Source organism: Elephas maximus, chromosome 27 (assembly GCF_024166365.1).
Source record: "Elephas maximus indicus isolate mEleMax1 chromosome 27, mEleMax1 primary haplotype, whole genome shotgun sequence".
In the NCBI taxonomy this organism is placed as follows: domain Eukaryota; kingdom Metazoa; phylum Chordata; class Mammalia; order Proboscidea; family Elephantidae; genus Elephas; species Elephas maximus.
In genome coordinates this window covers 21,499,390-21,516,431 of record NC_064845.1, presented here as the reverse complement: position 1 = coordinate 21,516,431, position 17,042 = coordinate 21,499,390, and the positions used below count along the sequence as shown (strand labels likewise).

At 38.6% G+C, this 17,042-nt stretch overlaps 1 protein-coding gene across 11 annotated transcripts in view; it reads right to left on the bottom strand.

Moving 5' to 3' along the window:
* Positions 1-17,042, bottom strand: part of SATB1 (SATB homeobox 1) — a 107,641-nt gene that overhangs the window by 68,356 nt on the left and 22,243 nt on the right. For 5 of the 11 annotated variants that reach the window (XM_049870729.1, XM_049870723.1, XM_049870728.1 and 2 more), the window contains 4 exons: positions 14,108-14,342; positions 10,187-10,363; positions 9,281-9,407; positions 8,370-8,493 (listed from right to left, as the gene is read on the bottom strand). In XM_049870729.1, the coding sequence (XP_049726686.1) occupies positions 8,370-8,493; positions 9,281-9,407; positions 10,187-10,363; positions 14,108-14,318 (639 nt within the window). In that variant the 5' untranslated portion in view covers positions 14,319-14,342. Of the gene's footprint in view, positions 1-8,369; positions 8,494-9,280; positions 9,408-10,186; positions 10,364-14,107; positions 14,343-15,031; positions 17,040-17,042 lie in introns of those variants that run through there. The other 6 variants (XM_049870730.1, XM_049870731.1, XM_049870721.1 and 3 more) reach the window with 5 other exon arrangements.

Below are 17,042 nucleotides of genomic sequence, written 5' to 3'. Positions count from 1 at the left end.
TAAAATATCTGAGAAATTCAGAAGTAATTTATTCTTGATTATGTAAATGAAAATTTCAAAGTATAATGGGAATGATATTTTATAAGGTAAGACTATAGATAAGACTATAAACTACTACTAATAAAACTACTATCACAGTTTATTGGCTTATGAAATAAATATGGTGCAAATCCTATGAGGCTGTTTAGTTTAACAAATTATTACTGGGATCCTATTGTATGCCAGGATCTATGACTGTGATGATGAATAAAAACTCAGACCCTTTGGGACAGTCAATTACAGTGTACACACAGTGGACCCTGTTAGGCCAGAGATTTCAGAGCAAGGTGGAAAGTGTTACAATGGAGGCAAGAAGGGAGGACAGAGCTCTGGGTGCTGAGGAGCGGGAGTGAGGGAAGTTAAAGGCAAGGACGTTGAGAAAAGCTCACATCCTGAACAGTCCCAGGAGGCATCCTTTTCCTCACTGATGTTGCCTGTTCTGAGGTCCCATATTTGCTTAACTTGCTTATTTACAGGACAAGGCTTGGGTCTCCCTGATTTGCATTTTATAACATAATGGAACTTCATAATAATCCTAAGGAAGGTAAAAGTTTCTTAGACCATGTGGCATCCACAAGTGCGATTTCAAACCAGCAAACCCTACATTAGAGACAAACAACTGCAGTGATTGTATCCTTTAAAACTGGGCACTATTCTAGTCCTAAATGCTTTACGAATATTAGCTCATTTATTTCTCATCCTAATCCTGAAGAGTTAGTCTATTACCATCCCACCTTAGAGATGTGCAAACTGACGTATGGAGGCTCACTTGCCCACGTTCACACAGCTGGTGGCAACGACAGAGTTCACATTCTTGGCTCCAGTGCCACACTCCCAGCTCACTAATTACAGTGATGGTTAAGAGCAATGGCACACAAAGAGAATGACAGAACAAAGTTGCTGAAGAAATGCATTATTGCAAGAAATAGTTCCATTAAGAAAGAAAAAGAAATCAAGTCCTGCCGTATGTTATCACAGTCAGGAGTTGCAACAGGGAAATAACCATTGTGACTCTTCATAAAGTTAATGGTTGTTTCGGTTGAGTCTCAACTTTTTGAACCACCTCAGCACAAATGTTAGAATGTCAGTAAAATGGAACAAGCTTTGGGGCAGTGTATGGTCTCCAGTGACAAAGCACTATCTCTGGTTATCCAGATAAGAATGTGATCTCAAATGATGCTGGCAATTAAAGCTTGAAGCTTTTCTTCACTTTCAGCCTATCACCTGGCATTACACCTTAACACCTCTGAGGGAGCTAAATTTGATGAGCATGCCTTATAGGAAAATACTGTGATATCCACCCCCCCCCCCGCAAAAAAAGCATGATAAATCATCAATACTTTTTAAAAACAAGAAACTAAAGAAAAGAGGATGACTAAAGAGAATAAAGGTTAAGAGTAAGGAGAGAAAGAGAAGACTATTAAAGGAAGTCAGCCACCTTCCCTAGAATGAGTAATTCTGCAACTTTATGCATTGTCCATGAGGAAACTCCAAAAAAAAAAAAAAAAAAACCAAACCCAGTGCCGTCGAGTAGATTCCGAGTCGATTGCCACTCATAGCGACCCTATAGGACAGAGTAGAACTGCCCCAGAGTTTCCAAGGAGCACCTGGCAGATTCGAAGTGCCAACCCTTTGGTTAGCAGCCATAGCACTTAACCACTACGCCACCAGGGTTTCCTTCCAACTCCAGCACCCCATAATAATACTGCATATTGGCACCCCATCCAATCTTATATTTCTGTAGCGGCCTTCGTGCAAGCATCCCAGGGTGCATTACAATCATTATGAGTTAAAATTAAAACTGAAGCACATACAATTCCTAATAGAATCATTTTAAAAATGCTCAACAGAACAAAGAACTTTTAAGTCTAGATTTAAAAGTCCCAACAGCCAGAGCGTTCCTTCCTTCAATTGGTAACGAGCGGCGATGCCAGGGAGTAAAGCCGCTGCAGGCTCTCTCCCGTTATGTTAAAGGCCCTCTCCAGTTTTTTACACTCAGAGCCTGTTACAATCAACCAGTTACCAATGAGGTGGGGGTCGGGGTGGGGGAATTGGGTGTGTCTATCTGTTTGTTTGGATTATTCTGTATTTAGGAGTTTGGTTTGTGCATTTGTTTGGGGCCGAAACCTGGCATGAAATAAAGCAGCAGGTTTAGAAAACCAATCTAGATAAAGGCCACCCTGAAATTTAAGTAGTAACTGCAAAAAAAAAAAAAAAAAACCCAGTGCCATCCAGTCGATTCTGACTCATAGCGACCCTAACTGCAAAAAAAAAACGACACTCAAAAGCACTCATCAACTGGTTCTGTTTGGGCAAAGAAATCAGTTTGATTAGCATGCTTTGGTTGACTTTTTTTGAACAATTAGAAAATAGCATCTAATAGGCTTTCTCTCTGGCCATGTCTACTCCTAAGCCTTGGCAGTATTTATTATTCTGTGCATCAGAAGGAAAAAAAAAAGGTGGGGGGATGCTCTCATGATATGGTAATTTTCCTTGCATTAGTGATTTTGAGGTCAAAGGAAACCAGTTCAGATCTAAAACAAAGCATAGGTAAAAACCTATTAAGTGAAAATGAAGTACTTACACAATGTTAAGCACTCTCTAAATTGGCCTGGCTTAAACTCTTTTATGTTTTATCACTGTGAAAAGACAGTGGCTATAAAATATTTGGGATCAATCCATTTTAAGTCAGATGCTTTATTAAGTTTGGTTTTTTGTGATTAATGCATTGGCGAGGTCACAGAGAGCTAACCATTCAACTAAAGTAAAATTCTTATGGTTTCTAAATCAGCTAAAACCGAGCCTGATATATGTGATGCAAAAAAGAAAACCTGCAATTTGGTGGACACTTCGATGGTGGATTAAATATATTTAATATTAACACAGAGCGAATATCTCACCGTCTGTGTTGAGAGAGGGACCAAGATGATGTCACTAAAAATGGCTCAAAAAGGAGGGTGTAGAAAAAATATTTGGTGTTAAGTTTAACAATTCCCACCTCTGCCCACATAAGACTGGATTCCCATTTCCTTTATGAATCTTGCCATTAATACAGTAGCTGAAAGTCATAATAATACAATCATACCTGATGAATATCAAGTACTTCAGTGCCTGGCAAAGTAGGCAGACTTTTGTTCATCTCAGATTCCCACGGTCGGTGGGATAAGGACTAGGAAAAGTTTTGTACTTCTAAGAAGAAAAGATCCCACACGGGGGGCTGGCTTTTCCTCGAAATACTCAATGTTTAACAACAAGATTTATAATTTTATACTGGGAAGGGGCAAGTCCAAAATCCTACAAGTATTTCCCAAATGGAAAACTGTTTTTAAATGGAGTTACCAGTTACATCCATCACAGCAGGCCAGTCCGATGACTAAGGTATAGACTTTCAAGTAGATGGCGGAATTCAATCGCTCACTATTCCCAATGAAAATGCCTAACATTCTCTTGGCGTTCAAACAACTGACTGTTGGCACGATTATACCTAGGGATCTGGATTGTTGTGAGAGGACAGGGAAGAGAAGTGAGTGTCACAGAGCTGTTTTTCAACTTCCAAAGGCCAGATTATCCCAGAAGTCAGGCCCTGTGATCTAAACCACCCTTTGATGCCCTAAATAAGAGTCACCCAACGATGGTACTTTAGAAATCAATGTACAAAGAACAAAATCAGAGCAAGACACACACAGACAAAAACACATTAAAGAAAAATTCTAGTAGTAAGAAGAAACACAAATGGAAAACAACAAGTACTTTAGAGAAGTCAAAGAAATTTTATAAAAGATACCAATTTAATTTGTGAAAGATACCTTTTTTTTTTTTTAACTTCCTTTATCAACACATCTATGAATTCCTGCTCTTCTCTTTCACCAGCTATGTAACCACGGGCACTCAGTTAACCCTTCCGTGCCTCCAGTGCCTCCTTTGAAAATGGGGAGAAAAAGCTATGTACTCCTTAGGGTGATAGAAGAATTTATGGTACGTCAAAAGCACTAAATGACAGTTGACTACTAATATTTCAATTTTTAAGATGTGTCATCCTTACTACTACACAGAAAATAGGATGCCTGGCACACAGTAGACTGCCAAGACAGTTTTGAATGAATATATGAATATATATCTATATAGGGTTTTATATAGGATTTGGGCTTGGAGATACTTTTTCCCTAAGTGGGAAGTGAAACAGAAAATAATCAGTGCTTTAAAAATGTGAAAGCTGTTTGATGTATGTTCATGTGTGCACACATGCTTGTGTATGTTTTTGTGTACGTGTGTGTGTAAAAAATGCACATATCAGATTAAAATCTCTCAGGAATATTTTACCTAAACATTTTTAGAAGGAAGGCATTAGGCGGGTAGAAGTACTAACTGACCTTTTACTTACAGTACTTTTAACAAAATAAATCTAACCCTGAAACAGACTGAAAATATATTTATCCAGTGTTTAAATTCAATTTCTAAAACTTCAGGGAAAACTCAGCATCGAAATTAAATATTTTAGTGTAAAGCAAACTGTTTATTTTTTCACTCCCAATTTATCTCCCAAATCCATACCCTCAAGGTTTTCATGACTAAAGGCGTCTTGTCCTCAAGTCAGACTTTATTCTCTCCTTAGAATACAATATCCAACTCATCTAACCACATCCACTGAAAAATCAAAAAATAACAACAAAACAGCCAACCTCAAATCTATAATGAGCTAAGCATTTATGTCTTGGAACCGTTTTACAAAAATAAACAAACACGTGGTACAAAGAACCTAATAAATGCATGTCGATCTATTTGGGCAGATTTATGATAGGAAAGCAGTAACAGAAATACAGGTATAAGCTGTAAATCACACCACATGCCCACTTATGGAATTTCTGCAGCTGGAGAACACCTTGCAAATATTATCAAAGAAAACATTATTCCACCAAAAAAAAAAAGTATTCATTTTAAAATCAACACTTACTTTAAAACTTATCATTAGGAAAGGACATAAACCCATTGCCGTTGAGTCCATCACAACTCATAGCAAGCCTACAGGACAGAGAAGAAACGCCCCATAGTATTTCCGAGGAGTGGCTAGTGGATTTGAACTGCCCACCTTTTGGTCAGCAGTCGTAGCTCTCAACCACTGTGCCATCAGGTCTCCAAGAACATAGACTTAGCACATCAGCACTCAAAGGTCAGTTACTAACCAGTATTTTGACTTTAATCTCTAGAGACACTGGCTCCTTCATCTGACAAATGAAGAATCCGGAAAGGTAATTCCTTCTAGTTCTAAGAATCCAAGTTCAACTGTACATTTGCTTAGCAAGTTTTGGAGAAACTTCCTAAGGGCTTTGGAAATAAGGCTGGCCAAATACTCTCCCAAATGCCTGGTGGCTTTGTCTTCAAGCAGTGCTCCTGGCCTCTGCTCTGTCGTGGAAATCTATTTGCACACAAGGTGGACTTTCTGCTAAACATAGTATTTAGGAGCCCTGTAGCCATCCTTGGAGCCCTGGTGGCACAGTGGTTAAGGGCTCAGGCTGCTAACCAAAAGGTCAGCAGTTTGAATCCACCAGCTGCTCCTTGGAAACCCTATGGGGCTGTTCTCTTCTATCCTATAGGGTCACTATGAATAGGAATCGACTCAACAAATGGGTTTGGTTTTTTGGTAGCCGTACTTGCTACTAGTGTATTTTATCATACTAGACAAAGCAAAATCTTAATGTAGAGCAGAATGTGTTATGTTGAATTTTAGGCTAAAAGTTCTCATAGGAACGAATCAAAACTCCATGGAGGAGAGAAAAAAAGCCTTAATACTTGGCATTTCTTGGTGTTAGGTCCCACTTTGGCTAAGACCAAGGCAATGTTTATTTGCCAGGCATTTTTCACCACAGCATCTTCATCACCAAATCTCAATCACAGAGGATAAAGTAGTTTTGTCACGCTTAGTATGTATTTTGGGCTTAGGCCTTAGGGATTTTGCATTTCTCATCTTTAACTGAGAACTTTAGAGGGAGGAAAAAATAATACAGAAGCAAATGGAAAATAGTTCATAATTAAAACATTCTGAGCTGAGTATGAGATTCATGGATTCGTTCTAAAGAAAGAAATAGGAGATGATGTAGCAAAATGCAATCCCCCCTCACTGAGAGAACAAGTGAAATTTTCCTCGTAATATTAAATTAATTTCAAATAACTGCTGCCACTGCTAAGCGACACGTATTTTCAAATAATGTTTTTTTTTTTTTTTTTTTTTAAAGAAAGGAAGATTATAATTATAACCGAAGTTGAAGTTACAGCCCAGCTCCATCACTTACATCATCACAGTGGGGTCTCCAGCCACATGTGGCCTCAGGTTTCTTCTGAAGGCCTCGCTACAGAAATGCGACAATGTATGACTCCAAAATCAAGTCTCAAAATTTTTTTTTCTTGCCATTCTGTCTAATGTTATAATTGTCTGCATTCAATACATTTCCCATGATAACAGTAAGTAAATTCACAATTATATTTATAAGCTACAGTGAGGTAGCGCCCATTGGCTGAATGTGGATGTCGATGTCATTTAACAAGTAGTTCTCACTGCCTGTACCAATAAATATTGGTACTAGGAGACTTGTCTCCATCTCACAGTAAATGCCTTAAGTCTTTGCTCAAATTTATTTTCTAAATCAATGGGAAATTTAGTAACATGAAGACTGATGAGATTCCTATGCAGGGTATTTATGTATGTTCCAACTTTGAGTCAAAAAAAAAAAAAGTTTATCTCTGGGACATTCCAAATTTTCAAATGCCAGGTAATCAAGTGACATGCTAACTACAGTTACCCGCAAAACCGAAGTCCCAGATATAAGAGCCACCCCTGCTTCATTTTATCATCCTATTGATTTAACTGTGTTTAATTAATTTAAATCACTTCTATTCAATGGTTATAAATTCACACCTTCTCTACTCCCAGGGCAAGAGAGGGAGGACAGAGGAGATTAGCTGAAGGCGTAACTGAAATGACAAAAATATTTTGCTCTGAATTTCAAGAAATGTACACTTACCAATGCAGTGACTATTTAGATATGACTATTTATAGCTTACTTTAGAATACAGAAAGTTATTATCAATCCTACACTTAATTCATTTGCTTCATTCTAAAATTGCTAGCAAATTTCAAAGTAAAGCTGTTGGACTGCAATGTAACAAAGCTTAAAATGCATGGAGTTTCCCTGAAACAGTAACAAAAGTAACAAACTTTGTTTCAAAGATACCCAGTATCTCCACAAGCATCACCTTTAGAAATACATTTTAAAACTAGGGCCTTATCTCAGATGCAGAAATGTTTACAGCAGAGTCATACAGTTTAAGTTCAAATGACTGACAGGCTAATACTCAGAATTACATTTTAAAATCTAATTAAAAGAAAAACTTTAAAATCAGTAAAAATCTGGCTAGGCCAGGGCTTTACTGTATCACGGAAGCACCCAAAATGGAGCTGGGCACTGAGATAAGGCATTATAACACACTTACGTGGTGACCACACAAGCAGCCCATTAACAACAGGTTCACAGCATCCTTTTTCTTTCCTTTTTATTTGCAATCAGCTGAGTATTATCAAAACAATGTTTGGCTTTAAATTTCCAAATAGTAGCAATCTCTACCTAGAGTTTTGGTTGCCCTCCAACAGAATTCACTCTAAAAAATCAAGTATAATAGTAAATCTGTGTTTTGTTTCAAAAATATCGGATGGTATGACACACATCTCAAAAAAACATTAAGATTTTACTTAAAAAAAAAAAAAAAAACAGTAAAACAATGCCACATAACTGGTTTCAAAATCCTGACCAAATAGGAACTACTCAACCTTTCCTTACAGGTAACAGATTTCTGTTCTTGTTTTTCTGATTATTTTTGCTAAACATTTTCATTTTTTGTAACAAACACAGCATCCTAGAACAGTGCTCTTATTTAATTCAGATGGCATGGCAGAGTTTTATACCCTACGTTACACTTATATCATCATTCCCACTCACGGAAGCTTCGTGGAGGTTGTACCAATCTTTATTGCTTAGAAGGTAGCTACCATGCTTAGAGCACTGGGAAGAGGAATCTAAAAACTAGCCAGAGCAGTCTTCCACTGAACAGTTTTTCCTGTCAACAGTCCTTCGTTCTTCTCCCCAAGGGAGAAGAAGCGTAAAGGCACTGTTCAGAATGAATTGAGCACATTTTCAAAGGTCACCAGTGGTCAAGTCACTTTGCATTTCTGGCAGATTCTTGCTTCGGGTACCAGTTGCTTCAGACTGTGGAGCCCCATCAAACCTCCCATCAGGGCTGCCCATGATGTTTTATTATTTATCACATGCTCTGCTAAGTACCTGTGAAAGGGGGCACTCCTTGGCCAACGAACTCTGATTCATATCTTTCAGTAAGTCCTTCAGAGCGTTCCTTACTGTGGTGTGCGACCATTGTTCGGGAGGCAAGTCTTCCAGTTTGGGGCAACTATTTGAGACATAGATTAGAAAGGGGATTATTACAAGATTGCATCCTGCTGCAGAACATTCCTTTAAGACAGACAGATTTCATTTTGCGCATCAAACAGATGCATCTGGAGATTGCTCTCGGTCTCCTGATTGTTCCGATTAGTTAATTACTTTATACAACACATCTGCTGTATCGATGCATGAATTATACATCAGCTGCCTGTGGTGGCTATTCCTTCGCGTTACTTCTACCTTCCTGCTCTGATGTGCTCGGGAAGGCAATTTAAGGTGTGCTGCCTGCTCACGACCTGCCGTGAAAAGCATCAACGGATCAACTGTTTTCCTTTCAGGACTCTGTTCAGACGAAGCAAAAGGTTAAATATATATATATATATAAATCAGTAAGATTGTGGCAATTGTGAGGAAGGCATTCTTTCACGAAATGTACACAGATGGCAGTGTTCATGATATGCAAAAATATTTTTCTCTTAAGTAAACTTTATGTAAAATGCCTTCTTGTAATGCATCATTTAATGGACTAAATGTAGAAAGTCTTGTCTTGTGATAGCCTTCGTGAGCCTACAAATTTGGGGGCCGGGGGGGGTGGCCGTTGCTTTTCAAGAATGCACGTAAGTTAGGGGAAAAAGAGCAGAAGGGGTGAGGTAACAGAATCCTTTTGGATTAACCATTCGGAGGGTTAATCACCGTTCTAGGGTGAATAAACGTTTAAGGCTGGCCAGAGATACTTTATTTCAAAAGACCAGAGAAGTAGAGCTTTTCACCCCGGAACTGCTGTCTTGACTCACCTGTGTAACTGAATTTTCAACGTGACCACGTGATACACGTCTTGAAGCATATCTGCTACTGTCGCATCAGGGGCGTCTGTCACATAAGACAGAGGGACTGGATTCCACTTCCCAACCTGGATTAGCCCTATTCCAGATAAAGAGAATATGTCACCAAATACTCCACCCTGCAGATAATAATCCAGTAAAAAGTTGTTCTGCTTTTTTCCCCCCCCATGGCCCCCGCCACAAGCCATATTGTTATTTCTGTCTGAACGATTCCCTTCCCTCTAAAAGGCAGGTCAATGAAAATAGTCACAGTTTAGCTTTCCAAATTGTGAAATTATGTAAATGACAGTAGGGTGGTTTATTATTTTGGAAATCAAGTCCCATCAATAAAACCTATGCATTAAGGCCACATTTTCCTAACTTAGAGGAAGTTCTAATAAGACATCGCTGAACCAGTTTTAAATGGCTTTACGATTTAGATAAGATTCTCTATTGCAGTGGGAATCAGCATTGAAAAATACTTTACAGCCCATAAAACCATCAGAAACAGAATAAAAGAAACAGAACTAGATATTCAGTCATAAATGCAAATTGACTCTCAACAGTCCATCTGCTCAGATACGCTCCTCACTTCCTTGTGGGTCCTCAGTGGAGGAGATTATTAAGGTCAATAAGCATACTAATGACTCAGCTGAAGTAATTTAAAAAAAAAAAATCTACCTCGACATTCCACATGAGCAAAATGTGTGTTAACTAAACCAAACCGAATTAAGCCAATTTTTTAAAGCCACAGTCTATAAGGAACCAAGATAAAACACGGGCTCCACAGTGCTTGGAATAAAAATATCCAGTGCTTTCTCTGCAAGGTAAACAAAGGATGGCGAGCCATTTTTCCAACTCGACACGTGCGTTATTTACCTTTGGCCTGAGCAGCAGAGCTATGCGAGTAACCCAAGGACAGCAGTGCCATTTCTATCAGCTGGTTGAAAAGCATATCCTTTCGCACCAACACAAACTCTGCGTGCTCCTCCTTACAGTCATATTCAATGGCGTTTTCATAGTGTTCCACTACGCAAAAAACTGGTAGCATAGTTCCTATCAAAAAAAAAAAAAAAAACGGAAAAAACAGAGATGCAAACCAACGGTCTTCAGAAATACAGACTGGGGTGGTGGGAGCGGCGTGGGGTGATGGGGGCGGGGGGGCTATGCCATGAAAATAAATCTTCACAACAGTGAGAAACAGGGAGACTCTGCTTTCCAGGCAGACAGGGCAATAGAAATAGAGGTACAGGCACACAAAGAGAATATATACATCCTCTCTCTCCTCTTATTTTTTTTTTTTTAAGTTAAAAGAGAAATACCTAAACAGAACGTGAACTTGGTTCTCAGATAACTTGAACACTGCTCTAACTTTAATGGCACCTTTTCCAAAATCCAGGACTGCAGACTTACCTTCCTGATGAAATACTAATGCTGATGAGGGAGAAGTGTGTCGTGTTTGATCTGCTGTGAGTGGTACACAAACGTAACCCGCTCCAGTTTAGCTTCAGGGGAAGCTACCTTCAAGCTCCCTACACCATTTTGTTAATATTAAACTTTTCCTGTTTGTGTCCAATTCTCAAATTACCTTTGACTAGAAAATTATTATCATTCTCTACCCCTTTCAGATTATTTACTCTAACTGGTTCCAGAAAAGAAATGCAAAACTTAACCAAACTGATGCTAATAATAAGACTATCTCAGTATGTGCATAAAGCAGATAAATATGATTCATTTTTATGGCTACTCATTTAATCTACCTGACTAAAAAGATATTACAGCAACCATATGTCTTTAAAATGAACAATCTTTGTTATAGTAAATGGGATAAAAATGAGGGAGAGAAAAGGAAACTGGCCTCATCAGGTCATACTGGGATAAAGGATTCTGCATAGATTTTGATGTGCTCTCTCTTTATTTACTTTAACCCAATGGGATAACTCAGTAGCCAGATCATTAATAAGCACGGGCCACCCCACTGTCAGAAAAGAGCCTTCTAGAAACTGAAATCACGCAATGCCGTGGTGCTCAAGGTGTTTACGCAGCGCACTGTCAGACTTACAGTGATAAACGGAAAAGGGTTAAAAGCAGATGCATCTGAGCTGTGCTGTGGCAAACTGCCAGGAGGGTATCATCTTTAGCATAAATGATGACAAGGGTTACTTTAACAGGGCACCCAGGATCCCCAATTAGTCCTACAACATTAATGCCTCTATAAGCTCTGCCCTCTGGTCTCACAAAATCCTACCAACTTCCGAAGACGTCTAGTGCATGCCAACCATAGCCAAAGCCAGGATTTCCTACTGACACCAGAGATGCCCTTTAAAAATTCTCTATTTGCTTGTGTCTGCGGAACAAAAGCTGGCAATAAAACAGCTACGTTTTTCTCCATGTGCATCTTCACCAGAGCTTTAGTGAGCTGTTCACAAGAGATTCTAGCTCTGACAAATAAACCCCTTTAGGTTTACTTAGAAAAGCTCACAAACTCATTCGGAGGTACCCAACAGGCTAGGCACGAAAAGCAAGCTGCAGAGCTTGCCAATATTCTTGTCACTCATTCAACTGTTTTATACCAGAGAGAGAATCCGTCAGGGATCAGAAGGAGACTTGGGGAGACCACAGCAAAAACAGCCATATGCAAACTGGTGATTTCTTCCTTGGCTTGAAGGTACTTTGGCAAAATCTCCTACACAAATAAACAAAAACACTTGACCCTCTTTTCTTAGTAGGGCTTTCTCTTCTCAGTCACAATTTTTATCTAGCACCTGTCAAACAGACGCCATGCACAGGAAAAATAAGACATGTGGGGGGGCCGGGGGGAGGGTGGGGGAGACACCAGAAGGCATTTAGTAGTTCTGTTGTTTGGAGTAAGCAGAGGGAACCTTCAACAATTAAACTGCATTTTTTAAAATAAGTCGCTATGAATGCAATACTCAAAAAAAAAAAAAAAAAGGCATTTGAGCAGGAAGTGAAATTACTGTACTGAACTCTGGTTTCTCCTCCCCGTCCTGGTGTCTTCAAAGAGTTGGGTGAGTACAACAAAAACATACACATTGATTTTTTTCCTCTTATAAGGAGGAACAGGCCAGCTGTACTACCTGCTGCTCCTTCAGACCTCTGAAATAATTGTAGGCTTTCTGAACTAGTGAAACATATTGGATTTATTCTGGATTTTACTGATCAAGCTGAGAGGTACCCTATAGTTAATAAAGGTGTCTATCGATGAAGTGACAATAGTATCAGCTAATGACAAACCTAGGGGCTACATTTCTAGCCAACTGTCACGGCTGCCCTCCTGTTACTGGAGGTAATGCTGAACAGGAGCCTTCTCTGAACTGTCTTGATTATTCGTGCTAGCGTTTGGTGAGACTTCCAACTAAAGCAACTTCGTAACCTTGCAGCATGAAAAGGGGAGTGCACTGGTCACTGCTGAATGCTAAAAATACCACATGATTTAAACCTGAAGGCAGTCTTAGAAGCTTTTGCTGAAGGTTTATGAGCCTGTGTAAACAGCACGTCTGCCATAAGGAGCAGTGAAGTCTGTAGAATCCTTGTCTAAAACTGTCCTGGCATTAAAGTTTGCTGTGCAAATATCACATAATACCAGAGACAGCTGAAATCTCCTATTTAGGAATTTATGGAACTTATATGTTTGCAGGCGTCAGAAAGTCTTTTTTATAGAGCCCCAGTGCTTCACAGTACAATATTAATGCAGTCTGTTTGAAAAGCCGTAATAAATTATATTTTTAATGCTCTTACCCCTGGCTTTCTTAAGATGCATACATTCTTGGCAAACAATCAATAAATAGGGTAATCATGAGTAGAGGCCAAAGAATTTGCTGAAGTGCTGTTTTTCCATTTTTAATAGATAAAGATCTAACAATACGGACTGCTGTGTCTGTTCATTGCAGGATCAATATATTCTTTGTTTTCGCCAAACCAAGGAAAAAATAAATGATTGTATGATAAATGTTAGGCATCAAACACAATGAAAATTCCTCTGCCTTCTAACTTTATCTGCTTAATATTCTTGCTTGCTAAAAAATGGCATTTTTCCCCTTGGCTCAGCAAATGTTAGGAAAATCTGAATCATACACGTTATTCAGAGACAAAATAAAGATCGTTATGAGACACACACATTATAAGCAGTTCAGACACTAATTTACACTAACCATGTCCAACACAGTCCAAGTTGCTCAACTTCATCGATTTAATATAAAATACAACCTCCCCCAGAAGCTTGCCTAAATTCACCCTCCCTTGATCAAGAACACCCAATTATAGCAAAAATCAAAAACAGGATCAGCAGGCTTTTCACTGCTAAATAATGAATTTGTTTCTAAGAGTATACACCACAAAAACAGACATCACAAAGCTCTTGTATCATTATCATGTAAGATCTCCATTCTCAGCCTTCAAACTAGAAATCTGAAAAAGCTATGGCGGTATTCAAATAACCTTAATCTTAATCAGGGTTAGTTTAAGCAAAAGCCACCCATACATCCTCTCCTACAATCATACTGTATCAATGGAAGCCAGGTCTGAGACCATCATATTTCATTCAATCTTTATCATCCAAAATGTCCAGTGACTCCAGTCTATAGCAGAGCAAATGCTCTACCCAAGCACAGAGCCTACCCTTTCAGAACATGATTGACAGCGCAGCCAAGAATGTAACTAATTCCCGATCAAAAAGAGAACCAAGGAAAAGAATATACAAAGACATATTCAGCCTCTCTACTCCCACACCAAGTGGCCTTGGGTAGACATGAGGGTTTGCAGCTTTCCAAAATTATTTACCTTTCCTAAGGTTGGTTTTCATCAGATGGCCCGAGTGTTTTAAAGGCACTCCCTGCATTTTTGCACCTGTACTCCCAAGCCTTCCTCTTCCTAGCGGGCTCCCGTTCTGTTCCAGGCGGGCAATCTTGGCTGGTGGACCCTTCGGATCGCTCACATTGTTAGACATTTCTGAATGTTCTTTCCCCTGAGTTGCCTCGTTCAAATGATCCATACTCAGTTACCCTCTAAAGATCACCTGCCAGGATTTAAAAAGAAGACATATTATAATTGGGTGGGTGGTGGTGGTGGTGGAGGGTGTGTGTGTGTGTGTGTGTGTGTGTGTGTGTGTGTATCCCATGTAAATGTTTTACCCCAGTTCTCTCTCTCCACAAATATAAGGCATTTGTAAAACTGCTTACCTAGAAATAATATAATGCAGATGTTACCATATTTCTAGATAGCAGCATTACATTTTCATTCAAATTAACAGAATAATTTGTGGAAACTGTACCAACACATATGAGTAAAAAGGTAATTTGTCACCTAAAACAAAACTAAGTGTGTGTGTGTGGGGGGGGGGGAATGGGCTTACTTAAAAAAAAAAAAAATTATCACAAGGTTAGCCAGAAAGAAAACAAATTGTATTATGTCATCTCCATTTTTAAAAATTAAAAACTCATTACAGAATATAATAGCATTTTAATCAAGGATGGTAAGATTATCATAATCTAAAATATTAACTAAGTCTGTTGGGTAATGTATGTTAACATTTTTATGTATCTTTTAATTTGTATGAGAAATAATATATATGCATATATATATATATCTATACCATCTTTTAAGAAGGCAGCAAACACACAATTGCTTCTTAAATTCCTCATTCACTTTACAGGTTAATTCACAGAAAAAAGTTTTCTACTGTCAAAGTTTCAAGAGTTGAGTGACCTGTTAAAGATCTTGTCAAGTCCTGGGTCAAACATGTGATAGGATCACTTCACCCCTAAGCAAACAGGAAGAAGTAGAGTTTCTTCAAACATCCCAGGCACTGAAGCATTACAACTCACATGCTCTAGAGTTAAAATGTAGGTATCCGTTAGTAATAGGAGGCTGCTACCAATTTAAATTGCAAAAATCCTTAAAATACTTTGTAATATATACTTCAGGTTGAAGTGCTAAACTCGCTTTTTTTTTCTCTTTAAATCTTGATGATACCAGTAAGACACAGTCTCCAATTTTGAAAAATAATCTCGGTATGCAGTGAAGTCAACATCTTTATTAACTTCAGAAAAAAATTAAGATTGTTATTTTCAGTTATGTATTAGACATAAATTTTCACACTGCTCATAAGAAAGCAATTACAATACCAAACTCACTAGAGCTGATAGAATAGGTGAGTAGAATTATTTTACGAACTCTTGTGGTACCTGAAGTGGGGCATTTACTAATACTAAACAGATCCTATTCAGGTAGACCAGAAAGAATATGGTAACTGCCACTTTCCCCTAGCTGTCTAGTGATTCGACATATCTTGTGCTTTAACAAAAATTATTACACCGAAGCTATTTAGCTCTGGATTTGCTGAAAGACAGCTTGCATTACAATGGCCTTTCTGTAAACACTTCCCCCTCTGTTTAATTATAGACTATTTGTCCCATATAACCAAGAAAAGGGGTGAATGGGGGGACACTGCTAATTGGGAGGTTTAAAAGCAGTTTTAAGAATTCCAACTGAAGGACTATAAAGTTTGGAAAATAATGGCTATTTTTCCCTATGCTCTAGGGTGGCATGCTAAGAACTAAAGGTTTACCGTTGATCGAGGTCCCATCTGTTTTTGGTTATGAGGTTCATTAACAATAAATGTGCCTCTTTTAACCACTTTTTATCAAGATTACTCTTCTCCATTATATTAAACTGCAGTCTAAAGCCAAAATTAGAGAGCAATGATTATTCACTTATTCAAAACAGTCTTTATAATGTTTCACGTGGATTATAATACCAAGCTTTTTCTGAAATTGGTTGCCTTACCCTAGAGCAGAAGATGAATTTTAAAACATATGATTTGAAAAGAAAATCCTTAACCCTTGGGGCAACTGAAGAGGAAAAAAAAAATAGACCACAGCATCAAAGTTGATTCTACAAAACATATTAAGTAGTCATGAAGCTTAACACTTAACAGCACTACAAACTGTACAGCAAATGGAAGTGAGAGATTATAATTTAGTTAATGTATTGACAATCAAAACATCATATAGGTCACACAAAATTGTCCTTCAATATCCACCTATAAGCATCTATTAAACACTCAGTCATCTTGTAAAAAGCTTTACATTACGAAGCAAAATTACATGGACATAAAACACCTAATTTACTCATTCAAACTCTATGCCCAAGGCTAAAGTTCACCAAACCTCAATTTGGAATTGCAAAGAGCAACCTCCACCAGGCCTGCCTGTTCTGATGGCAGGGAAAGTAACTGTTGTCTCAACAGATGCTAGGCTGCAAGAGTTTCTTCCGAGTTACACATTTTAAAAGGCGTTTTAGTGTAACCTCTGGCTGGCACACAGAACGCGGGCCACTTTCTCCAAATCCCATTTCCCAGCCCATAAACTAAGTCCACTTAGGAAAAGCACTGAATAAAACAGCAAACTCGGTCACAGAAATTATTTCCTTTAAAAAAAAAAGGAAAGAAAAGCACGGAATTCCGGTTTTGATAACCTATTTTTTGCAATGCAGGATCCTTTTCAATGAGCTCCTGGCTGCATCACCTCCCTCGCCCCCACAGAACCCCACAACCACATTTAAGAGAAGACTGTGCCCTTATCCATTCCATTTGGCCGGTACAATCCAGGCCAAGCTTTCACGGTGACCTTTTAAAGAGACAAAGAAGCAAAGTACTATCTAGAAACAGAAACACTGCAGTTTTTCGGAGTGAAATTAGCAAAACCGACCTGAAACT